Genomic DNA, 24515 nt, shown 5'->3' on the forward strand with positions numbered 1-24515 from the left:
CATTACAGGACTTATAATCTGTCATTTGCTGGTTCAAATGACCACTTTACACACTGCGAAATATTCACTATTCTGGGTATGTTTACACATCCACATTCATGATTATTTTTACATTACCTCAACTCTTCCATCTGTTGACTTTTGCAAACTAAAAGAGCTGAAGCTTTTATTGATGTCGGTGAGTTTCATCTGGATAAATTATTTTACCTCCTAGGTAATGCCTAAAATTACTATTTTTATGCAAGTTATTTTAATCAACAATATTTTGAGTATGTCCAAATGTTTGTAGGGAGTTATTTAGATTGAAACTTAAAGGTAACCGGTAAATGTACTAAGAAGTGATATTATTTCTTGGTAGTTGTTATAATATAATTTTAATTTTAAAAAATAATGTTTTTGTACTACTGTCTCACAAATTGATATCTCTTCTAAGAAAAATATTCCGTTTAACTAATAGCTAGTTCACGCATAATGGATTGAGCGAGATAGACAACAGTTGCCGAAATTACAAACAGCTGAGGTAAATTACATATTTTTTACATTTATATATATTTTTAATCTTACTATGTTACTCTAACTAACAATTTAACTCTGCAAAGCGTCCTTTTTATTATGAATAAAATTTACAAAATATATCATTCCAAATGATAACGGATAGTGAAAGTGATAAAGAAATAATAGTACCTCGCCGAGAAACTCGGAGGCTTAGCAGCTGAACCTATTCCGAAAGTGAATTAGACAATAACGATATTTTTTTAAGTGATAGTGATAATAATTAAAAATATGACTCTTACGAAGATCACGAAATCGAAGAAGCTTTTTCTGAAGTATTTTTGGATCAATATCGAGCTGATATATCTCATTTACGTTTTGTTTGTATAATAGAGTTTGTACAGTAATAATTACGTTTTGTTAGTAGAGTAATAATTACTACCTAATGAACAGCTAAAACATTTTGATTTCCCATTACTGTGGGTACCCATTATAATAAATTAACAAATGATTTTTTTAATATTCAAACGTCCTAATTGACAATCATTAGGTTCCATGGTGAATTATTTTTATGTTTTATGGCTCTTTGCGTATTTGTTTATATTCTTAATTATGGGGTTTTCCGGTGATATAGGGACCTCACTAGATAAGAGTATTTATATTAAAGGTAAAGTATTCAATTAGTTAATTATTACGGAAGTACATCAATATTTTCGTAATCACTGGATCGGGTTTAATAGCGGGGAAAACACCGAATATAATTATTTTCCTCAAATGTCATAAAAGCGATTAAAAATCTTGCTATTAACATTGATTTATTTTTTATTTCACTGTTTCTGGAATGTAAAAAAGTTCACTGTTTCAGGTCCCAACTAGCTAGAAGTTTCCTGTGTTTATTCGTTTCTCTTTTCTTAAAAGCACTGCGAATTTAAACATCATAAGTAAATTTATAATGAGGATGTTTAGTGGTTTAAAAAAAAAATGTTAATAGACCAAGCTTTTTTGTTCAATTTTTATGTATCGTATTATCAGCGCTACGATCTTTTAAAGTTTTGTATTTCTGACATTAATCCGCGTGTGACGTCACAAGGTCTCTTCCGTTTCTTCTCGGTTAGTTCTGTTGATTGGTCCATTGACGATTATAAAACCGGAAATCTTAAACAACCCTCTTATCATTGGTTGATTCATATGAACAAGTGACGTCGTTCAAAGTTGTTCGTTTTCATTAAAATATTTTTCATTATTTTTTATTCATTTTCAAGAAACTTTGCTGCACAATTTAATGCTTAAATTTTTACTGCGCGTAAGAAAATATTTTTTGTATTAATTTTTCCGTAGGCCTGAAATAGGTACGAAACTAAATAATAACCCGTCGAATAGTAATTTGTATGTTTTGAAATTGTTTTATACCACTGACGGTTAAGTGCAACAAGCAGTTCCTGAATTCATTTACCCTTTTGGGGATTATGACGTCAGCATCAGTCTAGTTAGAACTTTATGACAGGGATTAACAACAACGATATATCGTTGTTTAGCAGTATAAGGGTTAATATCTCAGAAACTACTATGAACTACCACGAAGTTTTTTAAAGCCTTCAAGTAAACCTTAACATATAAGAAAAAATATATGTAAGTACCTCATATTTAGGTACATTACATAATCATACACAATAAATACATTACATAATATTTCATGAAATATCTTGTCCATCAGGATCTCCAAAAATGACAAAATAAAGAATCTTTCTTCTTCAGCCTTCTGTCCTCCACTGCTGGATATATATCCAATATCCATATCCTTCCATTTCTTGTGGTCGGTTGCTGCTTGTAGCCAATTTTTACCCCCCACAGCCGCTATGTCGTAGGACCATCTTTTTTGAGATCTTCCAATGCCTCTCTTATTCTCCCAAAGTCTCCATTTAAAATTTTAGGGGTCCATCTTGTGGGGTCTTGTCCTTCGGTCCTGCTACGTGATCCATGATATCCGCTATTCTGGTTCTGTTCCTAATTTCCTAATTTCTTATTCTGTCTCTTAGGCTTATACCAAGCATGAATCTTTCCATGAATCGCTGTGTGTATTTGAGCTTTTCTACATTTCTTTTTTTAAATGCTATGGTCTCCAATGCATATAGTCACTGGCAGCATACATAATTCATATGTTTTCCTTTTCAGACAAATCGGAATCTCTTTATTTTCTAGTATGTGTCTTAAGCTTTCCAAAAGCTGCCCAACTCATTCCTATTCTTCTTGGCAGCTCCGCTGTTTGATTTTCTTTGCCATTGGTAACAGTAATGATTTTGTTTTCTGGACTTAAATTTTTTAGTTTTGTAATGTTCTCTGTGCAATTCGTTAATCATTAGACTCAATTCATTAATGCTTTTACTTACAACAATTATGTAATCAGCAAATCTAAGGTGACTCAGATATGTGCCATCTATCTTAAGCCTCTTGTTATCCCAGTTGAGAGTTTTAAACATATCTTCTAGGGCTAACGTGAATATCTTTGGAGAAATTGTGTCACCTTGTCGCACACCTTTTTGTATTTTTATTATTTTAGTCTACTAAGATTTACTAAAATAGTAAATAACGAATACCTTCAGACAAATATGTAAAAGTTTATTTTAGAGAAAGACATGTAATCTAATTAGATCACTAAGCAAGACACACATATAATTTTGATAAGACAAAAAGTAACTGATTATCAGGCGACCATTTCCTAACCTCAAGTTACCTAAAGTTAACCTAAGGTAACTTCAGATTACTACACAGTGACTCAGGGGGGGGGGGGTTTCCATACGGTATATTAAAGGTTTAAAGTATGAGGCACTGCATTTACCTGCATCTTCTTATTGAAACATTTTTTGCGGGAAACGTAGTTCTACCTGCACGCCGGACTGGTGCTTATCGGCCGGAAGGATAGAAATCTTCCATAGCTCTCAGATCATAGGTTGATTCACATGAACCAGTGACGTCGTTAAAAATAGTGCGTTTTTATCAAAATATTTTTTATTATTTTTTCTGTACATTTTCAAGAAACTTTGCCTTACAATTTAATGCTCTAATTTTTACCCCACGTAAGAAAAAAAATTTTGTATCCAATTTCCCGTAGGGCTGAAGTTCCTCATTCATTTCTCGATTGTCTCGGAAAACCATTTCGAATGAATTCACTCGAGATATCTCGATTATTTTTCCGATTAATACGAGTGAACTCGATTAGTTGTAAGCATTTCGAAATGTCTCGATCTTTTTAATAATCGAATATTTCGATTATTTTAATTCGATTCTTCCACCATTAATTATTAATCTCTGGCAATCTCTGCTGCGAACAGATACTGTAGTCTGTGTTGCGAGCTGCGATTGTTGTTCGTCGCGAGTCGCATATAATCCTATATCTGTAGTCTGTGATCCTATTATATATTATACTAAGATATCTGTAGTCTGTGATTATACTCTAGTATCGTGGTTATTGACGTTGTTGGTTTTGTCATTGAGGATTTGAAATTCAAATTTACATTCATCATAAGGGTTCGAATAATCGTTGGCATTCGTTGATTAGATTTTCAGATACCAGCAGGTCAGGTAGAAAATACATTTTTCTTAGTTTTATGTTTCAAGTGTTTGAATTCTCAGTATGCTGAGTCACCCCTTTTCAAACCCATATAAATAAAAACGTAGCTAAATACAATCGTAAATAGCGAGTGTATTGTTTGTATACATATCGCATGTGAAAACATAGCTGACATTTGATTACAAATCGCAAAATTCTTTGTGAAAGTTTTCGCTTCTACCACGGCGCAAAACACTTTAGCAACTTGTTCTACACAATCTCTGATATTAACTTTTTTTTTCTTTCAGGCGTGACTTAGTTTTCCTAATTGAAAAATAATATTTGCAGATTATTCGCATTTTGAGAAAAACCCTCGACGGTGCTCGAACTTTCTATTCGACTATTCCTTACCTGTCCTCGAAAATTTCGAAGAAGTTTCGTCTGTGCCGGTGCACTCGATCTTTCTAGAAATCCTGCCTGCAATTTGAAGTAAAATGGAGTTTAAGTTGACAGATTTCGTCGGTGGACCACGCAATGTCATAGTAAGTATATTTTCAAATCTTTTAAATATGTTTAAGGAATTAATAGTTTTCAGTAAAAGTATCGTCTACAAAGTTATAAATAAAATTAGACTAGTGGTAAAAGTTTAACACATTTTACGCGGTCTTCCCTAGAGTGTAATAAGTTAATCCAATGACCGAAAATCAGCCGAAATTGAAGCAAAAAATGATGAAAAATGAACGTGTACTTTAAAAAAATCGGTCTATTTCCTAAAATGTAAATAAGCATTTACCTGTTTTTTTTTTTTTTTTTCCATTTTTACTGTTCCCTAATGTCTTATTGTTTCTTAGAACTAATTGTTTGACATATTCTCTTATGTCCAATTGCTATCTCTCTCGCTGTCATGTAAACGTTTTTAGGTTAGTTACTAATTAGTTATTTAAATAAAATAAATAAATATCATAAGCACATAATAATACTAATTTTTATAATATTTTTCAGAATTTGTATGATACAGCAACCTATATCCAGTGTCCCTATTACAGTGACCATACTATTGAAAAGGGACGTATCCAGTTTCACTTGGAAAAGTGCCGAAAGGCATTCCCTAAGATAGCTAAAGTCACGTGCCCTTTTGATGAGACACATTATGTCAGCGAGCCAGAATTAGCGGTAACATTTGCTTTATTATAATACCCACTTTACAAATCATTGCGCCGGTAATATCTGTTAGTTCTGAAAGTTAAAAAATACTGCTATTTTGTTAATAATGGAGATTTTGCTACGTGTTATTTTTCCTATTATTCAAGGGAAATGATCAAATGTTGCGCAATTTGCTTCATAGACTTTTCTGTGTCTGCCGGTTTCATCAGGACACTGATTACACCGGTGTGATATTACCACTATACACCTTTATCATAGTAGTAGTTGCCAAAAAAGATTAAACTGACGTGTTGACAGGACGCATGACTTTAGTAGCCATTTTTTATTGTTATATAGCTTCAGAATAATGTCCCTGCATTATTTTTCAAAGCCTTCCCAATGTGAAATATTTCCGTATTATTAAATTTACTCTTAATCACAATGTCTCCTACAAAATCAAACATTAAAAAAGAATCATGCAATCAGTGGCACGGCGGTGTTGGGCATTAATGTCATATGGTTTTATATTTTTGAGCAAATACTACTATGGTGAAGGTATGTAGTGGGAATTACATGTTTATGTAATCTTAGTGTCTTGATAAAACCGGTAGTCATAGAAAAGTTGGTAGTGGTTATATACCACTATTTACTAACACTTAATCAAATGTTTTACCAAAAAGTTGATGCTTTATATACTAGTAATACTTAAAAAGTAACTTACAAAATAACGCTCATCGTTTTCTTTAACCTTTTTCCACCTTTCAGGTAATTTTTCACTATCAGATTTGTAGGATTACTTAGATTTTTTATTAAAAAATGTCTATAAATAGCCCTCATTTTTTGATCAAATAAAATTATGACAAATATTCTTCATGAATAGTATTACCGGTCTCAACATTGTTTATTTAAAAGCAGTTTTTAAAAAAAAAGCCCTGGCTTCCTTATTCCATTCTCTCTCAATATTTTCCCTCTCTGTTAAAACAATCAAGTCTTAATTAATTTAGTAAGTTTTTTCGCTGTGTCTCAACACAAACTGACTGTAAAATAGGGTGTCAAAATACTTTGATTTATTTTCGGTCCCGCTATTTTAACTTTTTAATTTAGGAAAAAGCATACGTAAAATGATTTAGTGATGTGTCTCGCCCTACTGATTACAGTACCACGTCCTCGTGTGCAGCAAGAGGGGAGCTTTCGACGAGTACAAGTTTAACGTTGGGCAGAATCGCCCCGTAGCGGTGAATCTCCCACCAGTACCAGTATTACCGGACTGCGAGGAGAACTGGGATGAGGTAAATACTGTTAACCAACTCTTACTTAGCGTCGAGCGGTCCTAGGCTTGCCTACTTTACAAGATTCATGTCTAAACTGCAGGGAGCTAATCTGATCTGATCTGATGTACTGGAGTTGGTTGTTTTTGGACTCCGTAATGTTGATTTAAAAGATTATTTAGGTGGTATCCAAAACATTGGTCGAGAGCTAATATTACTCTGCAACAACCCTAAGTATTGCCATTAATCATTTCTATTGATTGCTTTTTTGTCAATGTGACTTGTACTTTTTTTCTGATTTCTGCCGTGTGTCTTATTGACTATTCACCTGCGCTAAACAGTGGCCCGACGGAACAATATATTACAATGTTGAAAATAATTGCCAAATTACAAACACAATGCTAAATAGTAAAAGCCAAGTGTTAAATGTCGCCATCTTCTGTGACTGCACTGTACTCTCTGTTTATCCTCTAGTTGTTATAATCTGCTCCGTGTGTTGTCCTATAATTGTGAGAGATGTAATAACCCTTTATAATTTACATGCATCTAAATATGACCCCAATCTTGTATCACGAAATAGGGCACACAAACATATTATTATGTATTCTCTAATAATAACATTGTATATAATATATATATACCCACACAATTTTTTAATTTAGAGTTCTTGCTATATGCTGATGATTTGAAGCTATTTAGAGAAATAAATTGCACAAATGACATACTTTACGTTCGAGGGAGCATCGATATACTTCTTAAGTGGTGCGAATCCAACCATTTGTTTTTAAATGTTTTCACATGTCTTTGTCGTTCACGAAACCTCATTCCAACATCATACTCAATTAACGACACTTTAATAACTACTGTCCCACAAATCAGAGATCTTGGGGTAACTTGGTAACTTTTGATGAAAAGCTAACCTTTATGCGCAATAGAATAGCAATTGCTAATAAGGCTATGCAGATGCTGGGCTTCATTATCCGGAATACAACTAATTTTAGTAGCATAGTTTCTGTAAAATCTCTGCATTGTGCTCTGGTCCGATCACAACTGGAATATGCATCATCAGTCTGGAGCCCTTTGTACAACTGCAACTCTTTTAACTTGGAAAGAGTTCAGCGGAAGTTTTTACCTATAAATTAAATTTGCTACCAAACTTTGATGTCTGAGTTGAGGTTACCATTGCTCTCCACCAGAAGGACAATTGCTGACCTCACTCTAATGCACAAAGTGGTATGCGCCATAATAGATAGCCCAAAATGACTGTCCTTGATAAACTTACGTGTACCCTCAAGGACCACCAGACTCCGACACATGTTCCAGTGTGAGTACAATAGGTCAAACTTTACCCGCCATTCTCCCCTCCCCTATTGAGCATCCACACAACAGCTAATAATTGTGCTGAGCTGTTGGACTTGCTGCACACCACTCCTGCTGCTATCGAATTAGCTGTCCTATCCATCGAATGACTATCCTCTCAATTCTCCCCTATTTAATGTGTTTCTCCATTCATATTCACTTTATTTCCTTTTTTTTTTTAAATGAATTACATGTTAAGTGTAATTGTGAGTTTATTTTTGTTATTTTCTATGATATTTTATATGTACTTTCAACTGTATATTGTGAGAGCCCTCTGGGCGTTTATTAAATAAATAAATACATTTTGAAAGTGATATTAGTCAATTTGGACCTTTGTGTTTCACTGTTTAATATACACTAAAGTGGAACTCTCGAATCTTAGATTGTCCTCTACAAGTTTTACTATGAGCCAGTATGCAGCGCTGAATCTAAAGGGAATACTAGCACATACTGAAAAGGGGTGGGAATGTACACATTCGGAAATGAGTACGAGAATATTACTCTCCCCCCTCCTCTAAGCGAGTGTCTGGGTTCTTTGTGCCGACTGAACTTACGGTAGGTCCGGCTCTGCTAGTGTGGTTTGAAGTGAATAAATCGTCTCGATTTGTTTTTGCGATTTTTTTTCTATAATTTGTTTTTGTTTCAGATGGCCGCTCCAGGGTACGACCCGGGTCTGAGTATGAATAATAAACAAATTGTTCGTAAAATTCGCGGCGCCCAACCGGCTGAGAGGAGGAGGTTCCGCATGGAGCAAAGAAAGCTTCATGGACAGAATCCTAACTAAACTACGTCTCCACATACTGGCAAACACAAATAGTGAATATGCCAGACATAAATGCCACTTCCTACTTCTGTGCTTCCTCCATTCAGTTACAAACACCCCGGCCTGTATTACAATGAGAACGTAAAAGATTTTATCGGTGTAAACTCTTATTTTCCATATGAAATTGGAATATTTTTATGAAATTATGTGCCAAACATGATTGGTAAGTAACCGACGAAGGCAACAGAAGACTGTAGAAAAATATTCCAATTTTAGAAAATAAAATTCGAGCTGACTATCTCCGAACATTGGTAAATCTTATACCTACCTTCCCATTGTAATTAAGGACCGGGGCCTTCACCCAATTGATTCTCCGACCAATAATTGCTCCAACATCTCTCTTGTACTTTTTTTTACCCTGTTGGTACGCCACATTCGTAGTCTTGGACCAGGTTTGTTTATTGCTGAAGCTCGAAACCGTGCTACCCAGTTTTCAATTAATTTAGTCGATGACATATTACGAATGCGGCGTAAGTTTTGTGCTTGCTTCAACGCGGTATTGAGCGAAAAGCCATTGGCTAGGTACACCTCGATAGCGTAAAAATGCTGCTCTCCTGCCCGACGCTCCATAATGCCTGACAGATCCGAAACGTTCACGATACCAAAACACCCCCCCTGCTTCTCCTGCACTTCCCAATCGAATATTATTTAAATTCAAAATCGGAATCTGCCGCTGGACATTTGTATAAGCTCGTGAAGTTAGTACTAATTTCTTATGTTCTTTCCTTTAATCTAATGTTTTGAATCTCAAAACTGGAAACTGTCTTCGGTACTTTCACCAGTTTTTTTATTTTTCCTTCCTAAGTAAAATAATTCAAATAAATTAAGTATAAAAAAGGTATGTAGGAGAGTCATCGGAGCCACTAAGACATTTTAATCTCATAATGTAATTAGACAGTGCGGTTAATCACTCTCTATGTCTGTCCACTGTTGCCATTTTTTTATATTTGGCAATGCGTTTTCAATGATTTATAATTATTTACAAAGATGTAACGGTAAAACAAAATATTAATGTAAAAAACATAAAAAATGATATTATTTCAGAATAGTTACAGCAGCATGTAAATATTTGAGCATGTTCCATGCACCAAGTATTAATATCGAAACTGAACCATGATTAAATAAAGTTCATTTTTGATTACGCATATATTTATAATTTCTTTAGTTGTATTTTCCCGGTAACATTGTATAGGATTACAATTTTGAATCTGGACTGTTTAATTTTATTCTTTGACTATTACGAATTCTATTTTATCACCTTTATACTATGTAAGAGTTTTTAAAATTAATTGATACATAACACATTACATAACGATTGGCTAAATATCCACATATTAATAATCAAAACTTAGCTTAGTCCTTCTTAGCAATAATACCGAATCTGGACTACAAAATAATATCATCAAAGCTCTCAATATTTCGTTATCTTTTCTTAACGAATAAAAATTATAGTCTTCATATTGATAGACAAAACATGATCACTGTATTGTAGTACATATTGTGGGCATACTGGCAAAAAACTGTTTTGAGAATTCAAGTATTTAAGTTTTGTTCCAATTTTACTCTTATATCTTATTTAAATATCGTAAGATGTTAAGTGCTCATTTATGAACATGTTTTTATTTTTTCCGTTTCTTAATTTTATATTAATTAACATTAAGTTATTTGAAGCCTTTAGCCTGAATAGAATACCCGGACAGATATATGAAATTTAATATGACTTAGTGTATTTTGTCAGTTTGTAGTGCTGCATCTTAAAAACTGCATCATTAAGTCAAATCCGCATATTTTCGTTTTTACAAACGTTTTTTGTCAGTATACCCACGTTATTATGTCCCTCGATTGCAACACGTAACAAGTTATCTAAAGCGATACTTTTATAGTAAAGCATGTTTTCATTTCTTAAATTATTTTCAGAACAAAGCATTTATTGTATAAATAAATAAAATTCACTATTGTATAATTCCCAAGGGTATTGTTTCTCAGGTTCAACATGTTAAAGTGAACATTGTGTAGTTTATCAAATTTTTATGCTTACACCTTAATTAAGCTAATTTCTAAAAATTGAAACCATATCTAGCATGTAATGTAAGTGTTCTAAAATGTGTTCATATGAATTATTATTAAGGCTTAGGATGTTTTCAAGAAATTACCCGTTAAGTTATTACGTTCTGTGTTATCAATAAAGATTTTAATTTAAAACTTCAACGCTATCTTCTACAACATGTTCTGTCAATTTAAATGTGAAATAATCGTCAATGTATCAAAGGGTATAAAGATATTGGGTCTATAACTTAAAAACTATTAAAAAAGTATTGTCCAACGGAAGTTACAATACTTTCCCACCTTTCTGGCAATTTGTGGATGCCATTCCCAAAAAACCGGTCATCTTTTGAATCAAAGAGCGAATCGAGACAATTTTTGATGCCTTGGACTGAAGTTAAACGTATTCTGCATCACCCGAAACAAATGGAAGTCAGAAGGCGCCAAGTCTGGACTATATGGCGGGTGGGGCAGAATTTCTCATCTGCTATTCTCCAAATAGTTTTTAACGGGTTGAGCAACATGTGGCCGAGCATTGTCATGTTGGAAAATCAATGTATCGTGTCTGGTCTCCCATTCTGGCCGTTTTCCCTCCAATGCGCTCTTTAAACGAATCAGTTGTTGTCAGTACAGCTCTCCAGTAATGGTTTCACCCGGTTTAAGAAGTTCATAATACACAACTCCCTTCCGGTCTTCATCTTCAAACTTTTTCGGCTGTCCGGGTTGCTCTTCGTCTTTGTCAAAACTGCAACTTTTAAAGCATTGAAACCACTCGAAACACTGACTTCGCAAGAGCATGTTCGCCATACAATTCCACGAGCAAACGATGACTTTCGGCTGCAGTTTTCTTTGCTTCTGTAACACTTTTCTAAGTGACTCAGCAAAACTTCCCGGAAATGCTGTTTTTCACCAATTTTTAAATTTTTCCATGATTGAAAAAAAAAATGATGCCCACAAGCAAATCAAACACTGTTGACTGATTTTGACAGCTTATGAAAAGGGCTTCAAAATGACATACATATGTGTCAATGATTTGCTACAAGTGTTGTTTTTAAGTTATTGACCCAATACATAACAAATAGATATTTTGAATTTGTTTCGACTGGGAGGTATTGCTGAATACAGTCGAGAGTCCCATTTCCAAAGTTCACCTTGTGCATCCTGCTTTGTTTCGAGATGTTCACAGAAAATATGTTTAGACCTCTGTATTATATATATATATTTTTTATTAATCTAACTAAATTGAATTAAATAGAACGTTAATGAAAAAAACAATATTTGTAAAATATGTTATATAGTTTTTTAATTATTTAAAGATATATGGACAAGGTGACTTTAATAACTGTTTTATGGACATGATGACTTTTGTAAATGTTTTATGGCACTTTGGAATAGTTTTAAAGGGACAAAATGAATTGTGTTCAAAATTCAACGGTTTTAAGGGGAGAAAATGTAACTGTGTTTATTTGATTATTTTTTACAACAAAGAGTAAGCAAATCTGTAATGTTTGCATGAGTTACATGATTGACCGGACTATATTATCTGGATGACAGACAAGATGCATTTTGGAATTGAATAATGTTTTTCTGCCATTTTTATTAATACTAGTTTTTGAAATTTTTGTTGAAGATTTAGTCCCCCTTTAATAAGTCATAAAATGACATTCTCAGTTAATTTTTTATTAAAACTGGACAAGATAAATTTTGGAAATGGGTGACTCATATAATTTATCTATGTTTTTGATAAATTAATTTATGCTTATAAATCCAAATGAGTCTTAAGGGGAAGATAAGAGTTCTGAGGTTTGCCAGGTCTTCTACCACAACTTGATTTCCATTTTACAATATTTTTTAAAGGTTTTTTTTTATTTTACTTTAAAAACACACCGCACAAGTAAGAAATACTCACCGCATGTTCCACAAAGCGCCTCAGCCCCTGTGGCTTTGCCGATTACTGCAAATGGATGAAAAATAAGGCTGTGCTTATTTGTAAGTTAAGATGTAATTTAATGATCTAGTCTTAAGTTTGCTTATTATTACTTAAAATATGTTTGTATTGTTAGAGTAAACCCTGATACCATGTAAACATAGCCATCGCTGCAGTACATTCCGCTCCATTTGTGAACCATCCTTTCTCATTTTGAAAGCTTATTCCTACTACATTATCGCTAGATTTGATTCATTTTCTTCATATTTTGTAAGTAAAATGTTATCGTTTATTCATATGTAAAGTTTAAAAAAAACAATGTTGTTTAGCTTCAGAAATCTGTGTACCCAAAATTTTATTAACAGTAATAATTACAGAATGTAAATAGCCATGTATTTCATAAAATTGTTTTAAGATGGTTTATGTATCAATAAAATTTTGATAGACTACCTGACTTTTTATTTACTATATTATCAACTTTCTTAATAAACATAATGCATCCGTGGGGATGTTTTCCTCAATTTTCTGCGGAGAAAAGTAAAATAAAAATATATTTTCTTAAAAACGCACTACTTTGAACGACATCACTGGTTCATATGAACCAACCAATGATATGAGAGCTGTGAAGGATTTCCGGTTTGCTTACCGTAAACAAACCAATCTGAAGAACTGACAGAGAAGAACCTCGGACATCACACGCGGAGTTATTTCAGAAATACAAAACTTTAAAAAATCATGGCTCTGATAATACGATATTCATGTATAAACAAAAATTAACAGATAAAAATAAGACACTGAACTTCTCATTCACTACTTTGACTGGTGCTAAAGAATAAACTCTATTTTGATTATATTTATATAGGTACGGTAAACATAAATATTTCTTATTTTTAGGAATACCTACAAATGTTTTAGTTATTGTAATAATTGTAGTGGTCAGCGCATTTGCCTACCATGTGAGAGGCCTCGGGTTCGATTCCCGACACGGTTGACATGAAATGTAGAATACAGTCCAACTTGGTTATTAGGAGGAAGATGGGACCGATTGAATTTGCTCGTTATAAGCGTTACTCTTTACACCAGAGAAAGGTTTTTTTTAAACAATCGATATTGCACATTGTCACTAAGTAAACAAGTAAATACTTATGTGTACATATAATTCATACAGAAAATTAAAAAAATTTTTTTGGAAAATTATAATAAATGCTTACAAACATACCTATCATACGAAGACATTATTACATTTAAAATCGTCGTTTCCTAATTGTTTTGCGAACTTTTACGTTTGCTTCTTTAATATTGGTCCATCGATGGAAAATCCTGCGTTTCTTTGGATACAAAACTGTTGGAGCAGTGCTTCATCGACATTAGTACGATCACACTTTCTAAATCTTTTTGTGTCCGTGATTTTCTTTTCAAATGCAGACAAATAAACGTCATATTATTATCCTTAGGGGGGTGAAATCCAGTCTTTTGTATACAAACATTTGGACAAACTCAAAATATTGTAATAAAACCAATCTACATTTATTTTTCATATATTGTGACTGTTTTATAACAAATTTAGCACTTATCAGTTAACACAAAGGTTATTATACTATTAAACTATAAACTCTTATGCTGAAGCATAAAATTGCTTTTTAGTTAATTTCAAAGCACTAAATTTGAATAACTGTGCTGGTAGTGGGTATATATTTTACCTGTGTACCTAGTTATACCAAGTGACTGCTTCCCTAATCGAAAACCTCACCGCACACCCCTGCTATCTTTTATTTTCAAAATAAACCGATGTTTCTATGAAAATGTTGAAGTTTTTTTTTGCAGATCAGATATCACAAGTTTTGTGATTCACTATGAACAAAGAAATACAGTGTACAAACCAATATATGGCCAATATTTCTTATTCTTTCAAATAAAAAAATAGTTGTGAAATTCTGACTTACTAGGCAAAATTCATGAGATGAGTACTCAATTTTTTCAAATAATTTTTGTCTAAATAGAAACTAAATATTCTTTATGATACTACTGGTGTACACAATCTGTTCATAGATAGGGTCATTGACTTTGAAACTAATCTCTCGGCTTGTACAGCTGTAAATCATGTCATTTTATGCCTACACAAAGGTATATTAGTTCCAAAATCAGCTGGCATATTTATGGTAATTAGTTATTGAAATCAAAGTAATTAATTTATCAAATTTATAAATTACAACAGAGATGGAGAATATTCTAGAGAAGGAAATACGGAGGTCTAGGCGTTTACACACTGTAACATTCACCATTTTGCCTATGTTTGAACAACCATATTTCTTCTTCTGTTGATTTTAGTGAAGTACAAGAGCTGAAACCTTTATCGCTGTGAAGAGATTCATCTGAATTATTTCACATTCTAGTCGATGTCTGAAAACAATTTTCTAATTTTTGCTCCTAGGGCTAGTTACAGTGTTTAGATTTAAATCCAGTATTTTTCTCCACAAACTTTTGGATAAACTTCATCACTCATTATGAATTTTCATAGGATCTGTAAACCGCGAGGTTAGTATGTAAAAGGCAGCCGGGGCGGGAACAAGAGTGAGGAGTGATCCGTGGAAGACAGGATCCTTGAAGCCGGTGATGGAGACTATTCCATAGGCGTGAAGCAGCCAGTGGCCGACCAAGATGACGATGTTGCGCACTTCTGTCAGCGAGGACATGAGCATGGACATGGCGGACTGGTCTGTCTTCACGGAGAAGTGGGAAGCGGAAGACATCATCGAGAGGATTATTATGATGTACGGATAGGAGTAATCTGAAATGAGATATAATTCTTGTACCAAACCATTCTATCTTGAAAACATAAAATCACGTTTATTTATTTCATTTTCTTTATTTTTTATAACGAATAGCCGTTTTTCCACATTTTTAATACTTATGTGAATTTAACTATGTTCTTAAGTACAGATTCCATGTGATTTATGGTTTGACCAAGTTAGTTCAATTAGGCTTTCCAATATCACACCCAACCGTCCCATACAACCCCCATGGGGCAAATGACGACAAGCATCATCAATGGCCTCCCATTGATCAAAATCAAAATGCAAAGTTAAAGTCAATTGACAAAAAGCCTATTTTACAATAGAGCAAAAAATATTGCTACTGTTATTTAAGTAGGGGCACGGAGCTATCAGCTGATATGCTCCTATTTCGTCTTTCTGGTGAGCCTATTTCCCTTCCTATATAATATCGTCGCCGTTCAGGCAAAATTTACTAACCTTAAAAATGACAGTTTTGAGTTAAATGTGCCATTTGAAGCAAAAAATTGTGTTCTTTAAGAGGTTAACGTCACTAAAGTTATAAGGAAAAATTTGCGTAAATCTGAATGATTTATTTTTTACTGTATGACTTTATATTATTTTAAAAAAATAAAAAAAACATGTTAAGAAATATTTCTTTAAATAAAAACTCATTTTTAACCACACTATAATAATTATTTCTACTATTTCCTTCCTTTCACTAACTTATATAGCTTGCATAGTCCAGATATATATAAACAAGCAAAAGTCACTAAACCTAATTTTAGCCGCCTTGCCTAATAAAAAACCTACATAAAACCAACTATAATCGCGAATTAAATATAACAAAAGAAATAGCTAACAATGGATATGATTGTGACTCAAAAGAAAAAATGTTAAAGAATAAAAATAAATTCATCGAAAAATACTTGTATTCTGCAAATAAAAACTGAAAGTAAATCATAGAAGAAAATTCTATTCACCGGTTCAATATCTTTAAATATTAGTAAATTCTAACCCCCCAATATCCAACCCGCGTTCTATACAAACAACAATTTAGGGAAAATACTTGATAACTCCAAATCAAAAATAGAACTTTTAGAAAAAAGTAGTGTGTATGAAATTACGCGTGGGGATTGTAATAGTACATAATATATCGACAAAACTGCAAAAAAATTAAAAATTAGAGTTAACGAACACCGCCGTGGACTTTCTAGCGCTAGTTTTTCTAAATTTGCAAATCATATTATGGATACAAACCATTTTTTTCTTTCCCGTAAAATTAAACTTTTACATTCTGTCAAAAATAAAGGTGTTATAATGTATTCATTAAAATATTGAAAGACAAAAAAAATTTAATTCAGAGAAAACTTTAATTAATAATAATATATTCCCCCATAATTAAGAAACCCCCCCCCCCCACCACACATTGCCTTGCCCCTTCCACCCGACCCTATCAGGACCTAAGTACTAATCTGTGGATATATTTTAGTTTAGTTACCTGATCATGGGTAATTCAGAATACCTGAAACTAGTTGTGTTATAATATGTATATTAAACTCTTATGTGGTAAAATTTACATAATTTAATTTTAAATAAGGTCACAAGAACTTGCGACATTTCAAAGTAGTTCATTTTTATTTATACATTTTCGCATGTCATCTTTCCGTGCTTTCTTCTGTGTTCTGGTGGCTGGTCTTCGCTGGTACAATATGTCTTCCAGATGGTCCACTATAGATTCTCGTCAGGTGCCGCCCTCGCTGTTGCCTTCATATGAAATATGGCTTCTGCTATGTGTGCGTGGGTTTCATATATTTTTGAGAAACTTTGCCGTACAATTAAATCCTCTAATTTTTACCGCGGGTAAGAAAACATTTTCCCTAGGCGCTGAACTTCCTCATTGTTAATAGTAACAATTGAATACTTACAAATCAATCCTGCGGCCACGGCGTGAAGCAATATCAACACGGGCAGGAAGTACAGCCCGCAGTATACGGCCAGGAGGGAGCATTGGGGAAGTATCGAGGTGAATACGGCACACCGCACTAGTAGAAGAAGAGCGATACACAGTGTGTACATAATCAGTATCAGAGTGTACCTGGAAGTAGATACATTCTGCTATTATTATTAATATCATTAATAATATTACCTTTAAACAAACAAATCGTCACTCCGTTTCCCAGAGGCACTCTGTCTTTGCATACAGACCTCGCTTTCTCTACATTCATACGTCTTCTCATACACGCACACCGATTATTCCAACTTTTGACATAAAGAAGTATTTGCTGAATTTTCTCATGCCATACTTTTTTTTTTTATTAAATAAATATGAGCATTCTTATAATTTAACCTTTAAATTTTGGTGGTCATTTTAAACAAGTTGTAAATAACTCACTATTAGAAAATGGATCAGTGAGACCGCAACACTAGCCACGGGGGACCACAACCCGATTCTTTCTTGGTCTTTTTCATTTTCTGCGTCCATCAACATTCGCATCGCAAATCTATATAGCTGTCTTTCGTCGTCCATTTGCACTACATGTCCGAACGAACGCAATACTCCTTACTTGATTTTGTCAATAATGCTTGTTTCAGCCTAACATAATGCATAATTTTTGACATTTGTACACCTATCATACATAGTTTTACCACACATTCATCTGAGAGATCGTATTTCGACAGCATTCCGTATATTTTCATCCTTGTTTGTCCAATTCCTTATCTCACTCCCATACATAAGGGTTGGCACTAGGACTCCATAGTGAACTGATAATTTTGCCTCCTGTGACAAACATTTATTTGCCAAGGATGATTTTAGTGCACTGTTCACCCTGTTCCCGGCACTCACCCTCCTTTTAACATCTTTTTCAGTCTTTCCATCCCTAGTAAACATACTTCTAAGGTACACGAATTCCTCTATCTGTTTCAGTATAATTTACAGTGATTTCACATTTAGTCATACTTTCATCCCTTTCAAAAAACATTACATTTGATTTATCAACATTTATCAGCAAATCACTCTCCTTGCGTTTTACATTAAAAATAAATGAAAGTAATGTTACTAACTTTGTCGTTTTCCTTGTTAAATAATATAATTACGTTGAACACTAAATAAATTGAATATGCCGACCGGTTTCAGAACATGACAGCTCCATTGTCAAGGCTTAAGAACTAAACTAACACAAAAATTTTTATGTTATTAAAGACACAAAGTTAATGCTTTAAATCTTTTAAATATTTAACACTAAATATATTAAATCTTAAATATTACACATTACAACAGAGATTGAGAACATTTTAGAGAAAGAAATATGGATGTCTAGGCATTTACAGAGCTTATGACCTGTCATGGGCTGGTTTAGTGGCCACATTCATCATTTTTGCCTATGTTTGAACATGCTCATTTCATAAATACTTCCATCCGTTGATTTTTTGTAAAGTTAAAGAGCTGAAATCTTTATTGATGTGGGTGAGATTCATCTGACTGAATTATTTCACCTACTAGGAAATGCCTGAAAATACTTTTCAATTTTTATACTTTTTGGAGTTGGTTTGATCAACAATCCCTAGGGGGTGAAATCCATTCTTTGTCTACAAACATTTGGACAAACTCAAAATATTGTTGTTTAAATGTCCTCACTGACTACTAGTTCTCATTTCGCCAAATCAAATTCAATGCAGAAAGAAATGATACAGCACTTAAAAATTCATTACTATGTCAAGTGTAGTATACTCACAGAGGATATACTGCCTCCTGGGTGCAGTGAAGCGTGTCTTTATAGTCGGGCGAAGGGTTATGCAACAGGGTGTACCAGTCCGCCAGACCCAGCGTGTGACACGAGCGGACATTAAGGGATCCCACAGGATCTACCAGCAGCAGGGATACTATGGAAGCCAGGCCTACTTCAAGGAGAGCGCACAGGTGCATGGCAACTAGCTGCCGGTTGAAACTAGAAATATATATTTTTTCATATAATAAATGAGTTGCTCATATGGAATTTCATTACAACTTCCTATGCCTAAAGGTTTACTATTCTTATTAACAATCAAACTTTTTATTGTATTTTATCACTTCATTTATGCCTATTATAGCAACATATCGTCGGTCGGCGTGCATTACCGCCAATCTACAATTTTGACAAAAAATACATTTTCATAAGGGGGGGTTTTTAACTCTTATTGGATGGGTGTTCCCTAATCATACGATAAGTGTGGGACCAATAGTAGGCGAACTTTCTGAAGAAAAATTATTGTGCTAGATTTGATTTTAAAAACAGTTTTTACTGTCTCCTGAATAAGGTTGATTTAGTAGATTGGCCGAACGACGAAATGACATCATTTAAAAAAAATAAGAGACGTACGTAAGTCTTGTATTCTATGAATACTAATGTAAAATGTCATAAATAACTGTGCTAGAAAAATTGCCAATAGAGCCAAGTTGCGGTAGAGCGGAAGTTTGAATATCTGACTTCTGATCTGTAAGTTCGTTCAGTTTTATAAAAGTCAAAAATATCATAAATGAACAAATAATTCGGCAAACCAACGTTTGTCTTTTATAGACGATGTCTATAAAGAACCAGTGCAGGACAAGAGGCAGGAGCGCCATGAAGCCCAGGTACAGCCAGTCGTACAGCAGCAGCTCTCCGTCGCACGGGAGGCAGTGCCCCGTGAAGTTGGCTCTGGACCCCCGAGGGCAGGCTCCACACTCCCCCCACGCCCCATCGTCAGACTGGGTCCGGCCGCAGTAGAGGCCAGGGCAGGTGGGACCGAGCGTCATCGCATCGCACTGCTAAATCAAATAACACAGCCTTATTCAAACTTGTATCTAGGGTTACCGATCCTTTTTGTAGTACAAATGTGTGCAACTACTACTACTACTACTACCATCACGCCATTTCCCCGTAGGGGTAGGCAGAGAGAATGGACCGCCACACACGTCTATCCTGGCATACACTCCTAGCCTCTTCCACATTCATACATCTTGTCATACATGCCCTTCGGTTCTGTCTGCTTTTGACATGACCAGACTTAAGATTTTGGTTTATCTGATCATGCCACGTCTTCCTTGGTCGTCCTCGTCTAACGTTGCCGTTCATTTTTGCCATATATACTTGTTTTACCATTCTCTCATCGTCCATTCGTTCTACGTGACCAAACCATCTCAGAGACCCTTTTTTAATCTTATCAATTATACTTGTCTCAGATTTACACTCTCTCCTGATTTCATCATTCGTAACCCTGTCATACATTGATTTCCCACACATTCGTCTAAGAGATCGCATTTCAACCGCGTTCACTCGGCTTTCATCCTTCCTCTGCCAGTTCCATGTTTCACTTCCATACATAAGTGTTGGGACTAAAACTCCGTTGTGCACTGCCAGTTTAGCTTCGATTGACATATTTTTATTAGAAATTACTGTGCTTAGTGCTCCGTTCATTTTGTTGCCCGCATTCACTCTTCTTTCAACATCTTTTTCTACTCTTCCATCTCTTGAAAACATGCTTCCCAGGTACACAAATTCTTCTACTTGCTCGAGACATTCGTTGTTTACATTTATTACGCAGTCAGTAACCTCACTATCCCTTTCAAATACCATCACTTTTGACTTACTTTCGTTCATCGCCAATTCGCTCTCCAGGCATACATCATACATTCTAGAGACTATTTGCTGCAAATCAGCCTTGCTGCTTGCTAACAGAACTGCATCGTCAGCATACAACAAGCAGCTTACTGAAAAATTATCCATTTTTGCTCCAATACCCATACATTCTATCTCTTTCATACAGTTGTCCATGTATAGATTAAACAACCATGGTGACATTACACATCCCTGTTTCACGCCTTTTGAGATCGCAAACCAAGATGTAAATCCCCCATTAACTCTTATACACGCTAATGTGTGCAATATGTGTAATAATCCATTTATGATGTAGTGCCTTGAATCCGGAACCCTTATACACATGTGCTGCATTGTATGTAGGGTATATAATATAATGTGCTGCATTCATCGACCTCACTTTCCTTTATAAAATTATAAACAGTCTAGCCGATTCGTCCCAGCTCCTAAATAAAATTCAAAATAAATGTCCATCACGCGCCCTACGGAATCACCCAACCTTTCGAATACCTAATGTCAATACGAACTATTGTCAGAATTCATTTTTTACATAGATCTTGTTCAACTTTAAACAGCTTTTTCAAACATATAGAATTCTATCATACAGGATTACAATTATTTAAAAACGGTGTATCGAAAACCTTTGAATAAAACTCCCGTTGATCTTATTATAAAAAGTACTTACCCCTTTTCTCTTACATCACATTACGTATTACATACTTTAATATTGTTATTTTTAATTAAATTCCTTTATTGAAATTTATATTACTGTTGATATTGTTTTAATATTTTTTATTAACTACCTTTAGTTTAAAATCTTCTCTTAATATTGCTTTTTCAAATTTTAAATCTTTCTTTTTTTCTCTACTGCGCTCTGCATGTTTTTATACTTTTAAACTACCTATTACTTTTAGGATTGCTTTTAAAAATAACATATTGCTTTTCTAACTATAACATGTCATTATTTTAAAGATGTTTTTTGAATTAACTTAAACTTATTGTCTTTTATAGTTGCTTCTCGTCTGTTCGTTTTTGAATTCCTTAAAATATGTATATTTATATTTTTCCATTTTGAAAATGTTTTTTTTTCATTTGAGCATGTAAGTTATTTTCTAATTTTTAATATTATTTACATTTCTGTCAATACTAACTAGAAACTTTTGAAATAACTTTTTTACTTTGATTTTAATTTTTAAACTACTTCCATTTATATTTTTTTTCCTTATAATATTATTGTAATTGAAAAAATAAAATAAAACATAATATGGAAACTTCACTGGTCCATTAAAGTTAAAGAACTTTGTATACTATAAACTATGTAATTGTACTGTATGTTTCCTGAATAAAAGAAATTGAAAATAAAATTATATATATATATACGTAATAAGAATACACTGAACCGTCAGATAATATAAATTATATTTACATATTCATAATAATACAAGTTGTGTACCATGACTTATTTTACATGATATATCATCATTATTTGATAATTTATGTAAACGAGAAAGCCTCTAATTGGACTTTATTAAATTAGCTTTCCAATAATTGATGTAAATTATTGAATACAGGATTTAGGGTAAAAATACGGGACACCATGTTTATTGTATCATCTATGTAAGTTTATATTTCTTATTATGTTAATGATAATTAGGTTAGTTAGATTAATTATGTTTTTATTTTATTATTATGTTAACTTTGTTAAATAACTAATTTAGGGCATGTTTTACTGATTGTAAAATGTTTCCCTCAGCATGGGACACCCCAGTGAGGGAGAACATTATTCTGAATAAAAAAAATAATACAGGCATTGTAAAAGTATAAATAAATAGCGCGGATGAACCATTTATCAAAATGTTCAGGAGGTGGGGTTACCATTGGACAGGCATTTTCAGGTTTTGACAGGCGTGCGGCCGACATCGCTCTGAGACAGGCATTTTAAAATTCGGGCAATACTGTGACAAGAAAATTTTGTCATTTCTTGTGAAAATCTTTACTTTGACATATTAGAAAAAAGATCTGTTGAAAAAAATCTCATCATCTGAAAAATATGTCAGTTGACGCAGTAATCTCATTATTTCATTTATATGCCCTGAATCATAGAAATAAGAATAGTCCAGAAGAAGCGTAGAATCATATTTATATACATTGAACTGTGTCCAAAAAACCCCCCACTTTTGCCGCGCGTATGCGTGAAGTCGCCGCGTAATGTCGCCAGATGGGAAAAAATATATATAATAACACAAACGTAAGTTAAAAAAAAACAATTTGTTAGGTTTCTCTAAAATTTTATTGGGCACGCGGAAACATTGATTAACACAACAGAGTAGATAAGTAAAGGGACATTTAATAAGAGTAATCGAATTAGTGAACTTTGAACTTAAAATAAAAAAACAAATTTTATTTTACATAAAACTGATATTTTTATATCATGTTAAATAATATTTGATGTTTTAAAGATAATATCGGTCAAATGTCCACCACGGCGTTGTTTAATCCGAGATTCAATTTTAATTAGTTCTCTCATTAGATGAGCAAAGTAGGGTAAAAAAAATTACTACCCTGGCAACACTAACGAAATTCCCATTTTGTTTCTTCGACAATCGACAGATGGAAAAATAATTCAATTTTTAAGTAATGCATTTGTTATATACACATTCATTTGATAATTACACATGAAATGTGATTGCATCCTGTTTCTTTAAGATCCTAGCAGTATTTCTGCATTTTAAAAGGACACAACACGGCATAGTTCAATTCAAATCAGGAGTTGCGTACTGAGCGACGTCTATAAAGAAACTAATGGGTCAAAACGTAAACCTACTCATTTATGAGTAGTTGAGTCGCCTTCTGTTTGATGTGCGTATGCGGTTTCTAGACTTTTCTTAATTCTATGACTTCTCTATTAGAGCAACAGGACACGGCCAAAATGGCGGCTAAAAAATGAGTCGCCCTGTAAAATACAAGACAGTTAGTATCTTAAAAACCTATATGACAGAATCAATTTAAACATTGACCCTCCAACCTGCCTCCAACTAGACATACATTGTGTAATATCATAAATTGCGAAGTTCTTGAGCGGTAATTTGAGAGAGTCTATCATTTAACAACACAAAATATATACGAATTTTTGTTGACAGTCTTATACAAATAAAAACAGAATTCTGAATAACATTAAGATCAAATTACTTACAACTCAACTTTAGTATTTCAGGTTAGTTGTTTATTTTTATGGTGAGTAAATAAATACTACGATCCACTGCAAAATTCTGAATGTTGTTTTACGAATGACAGCTGTCATGAGAAAATTCAGATAATGCATAGAGAAAGTTTATAATAATTGTCTATTGAGTTTTATCTTGCCACTAAAATAAATGTTTTTCCAAAAATATTTTTTACTTGCACCGGGGATATGGCGGATTCTTCAAAAGCTTGTGGCTTTTTTTTCCCATTCCTTTGCATTGAGGGACACATATTTCTGAATAATAGGCTTTGAGTTTTAGGTGAATGAATGGTAAAAAAAA

General features: G+C 33.6%; 2 protein-coding genes across 6 annotated transcripts; one reads left to right on the plus strand and one right to left on the minus strand.

Annotated features, from left to right (window-relative positions):
• Positions 1-3797: 3797 nt before the first annotated feature.
• Positions 3798-9779, plus strand: LOC148279378 (gametocyte-specific factor 1 homolog). 4 transcript variants are annotated; one of them, XM_088230063.1, is made up of 5 exons: positions 3798-4066; positions 4388-4581; positions 5042-5212; positions 6340-6471; positions 8456-9779. In XM_088230063.1, exons 2-5 carry the CDS (start codon positions 4534-4536, stop codon positions 8591-8593), a joined length of 489 nt encoding a protein of 162 aa, XP_088086189.1. In that variant the 5' UTR covers positions 3798-4066; positions 4388-4533; the 3' UTR covers positions 8594-9779. The 4 variants fall into 4 exon arrangements, with proteins under 4 accessions (XP_088086189.1, XP_088086187.1, XP_088086190.1 ...); XM_088230061.1 differs by having other exon boundaries at positions 3820-4071; positions 8456-9619; XM_088230064.1 differs by having other exon boundaries at positions 3824-4066; positions 4348-4581; positions 8456-9619.
• Positions 9780-12926: 3147 nt separating this feature from the next.
• LOC148279379 (JNK1/MAPK8-associated membrane protein) lies at positions 12927-24313 on the minus strand. 2 transcript variants are annotated; one of them, XM_088230060.1, is made up of 5 exons: positions 24185-24313; positions 19918-20159; positions 19111-19323; positions 17302-17471; positions 12927-15390 (listed from the first exon to the last, which is right to left on the minus strand). In XM_088230060.1, exons 2-5 carry the CDS (start codon positions 20148-20150, stop codon positions 15098-15100), a joined length of 909 nt encoding a protein of 302 aa, XP_088086186.1. In that variant the 5' UTR covers positions 20151-20159; positions 24185-24313; the 3' UTR covers positions 12927-15097. The 2 variants fall into 2 exon arrangements, with proteins under 2 accessions (XP_088086186.1, XP_088086185.1); XM_088230059.1 differs by having other exon boundaries at positions 19918-20162.
• Positions 24314-24515: the final 202 nt, after the last annotated feature.

This window comes from Micrasema longulum, unplaced genomic scaffold (assembly GCF_059751315.1).
Source record: "Micrasema longulum isolate JH-2025_06_02 unplaced genomic scaffold, ASM5975131v1 h1tg000728l, whole genome shotgun sequence".
In the NCBI taxonomy this organism is placed as follows: Eukaryota; Metazoa; Arthropoda; class Insecta; order Trichoptera; family Brachycentridae; genus Micrasema; species Micrasema longulum.

Excerpts from the sequence above, each read along its gene's own strand:
- LOC148279378 (XM_088230063.1), top strand. The coding sequence starts at position 4,534 with ATGGAGTTTAAGTTGACAGATTTCGTCGGTGGACCACGCAATGTCATA. Across the intron at positions 5,213-6,339 it reads TCAGCGAGCCAGAATTAGCG|TACCACGTCCTCGTGTGCAG; the intron begins GTAACATTTGCT and ends TACTGATTACAG. Across the intron at positions 6,472-8,455 it reads GCGAGGAGAACTGGGATGAG|ATGGCCGCTCCAGGGTACGA; the intron begins GTAAATACTGTT and ends TTTTTGTTTCAG.
- LOC148279379 (XM_088230060.1), bottom strand. The coding sequence starts at position 20,150 with ATGACGCTCGGTCCCACCTGCCCTGGCCTCTACTGCGGCCGGACCCAG. Across the intron at positions 17,472-19,110 it reads CAGGAGGCAGTATATCCTCT|GTACACTCTGATACTGATTA; the intron begins GTGAGTATACTA and ends ATCTACTTCCAG. Across the intron at positions 15,391-17,301 it reads CGTGGCCGCAGGATTGATTT|ATTACTCCTATCCGTACATC; the intron begins GTAAGTATTCAA and ends ATCTCATTTCAG.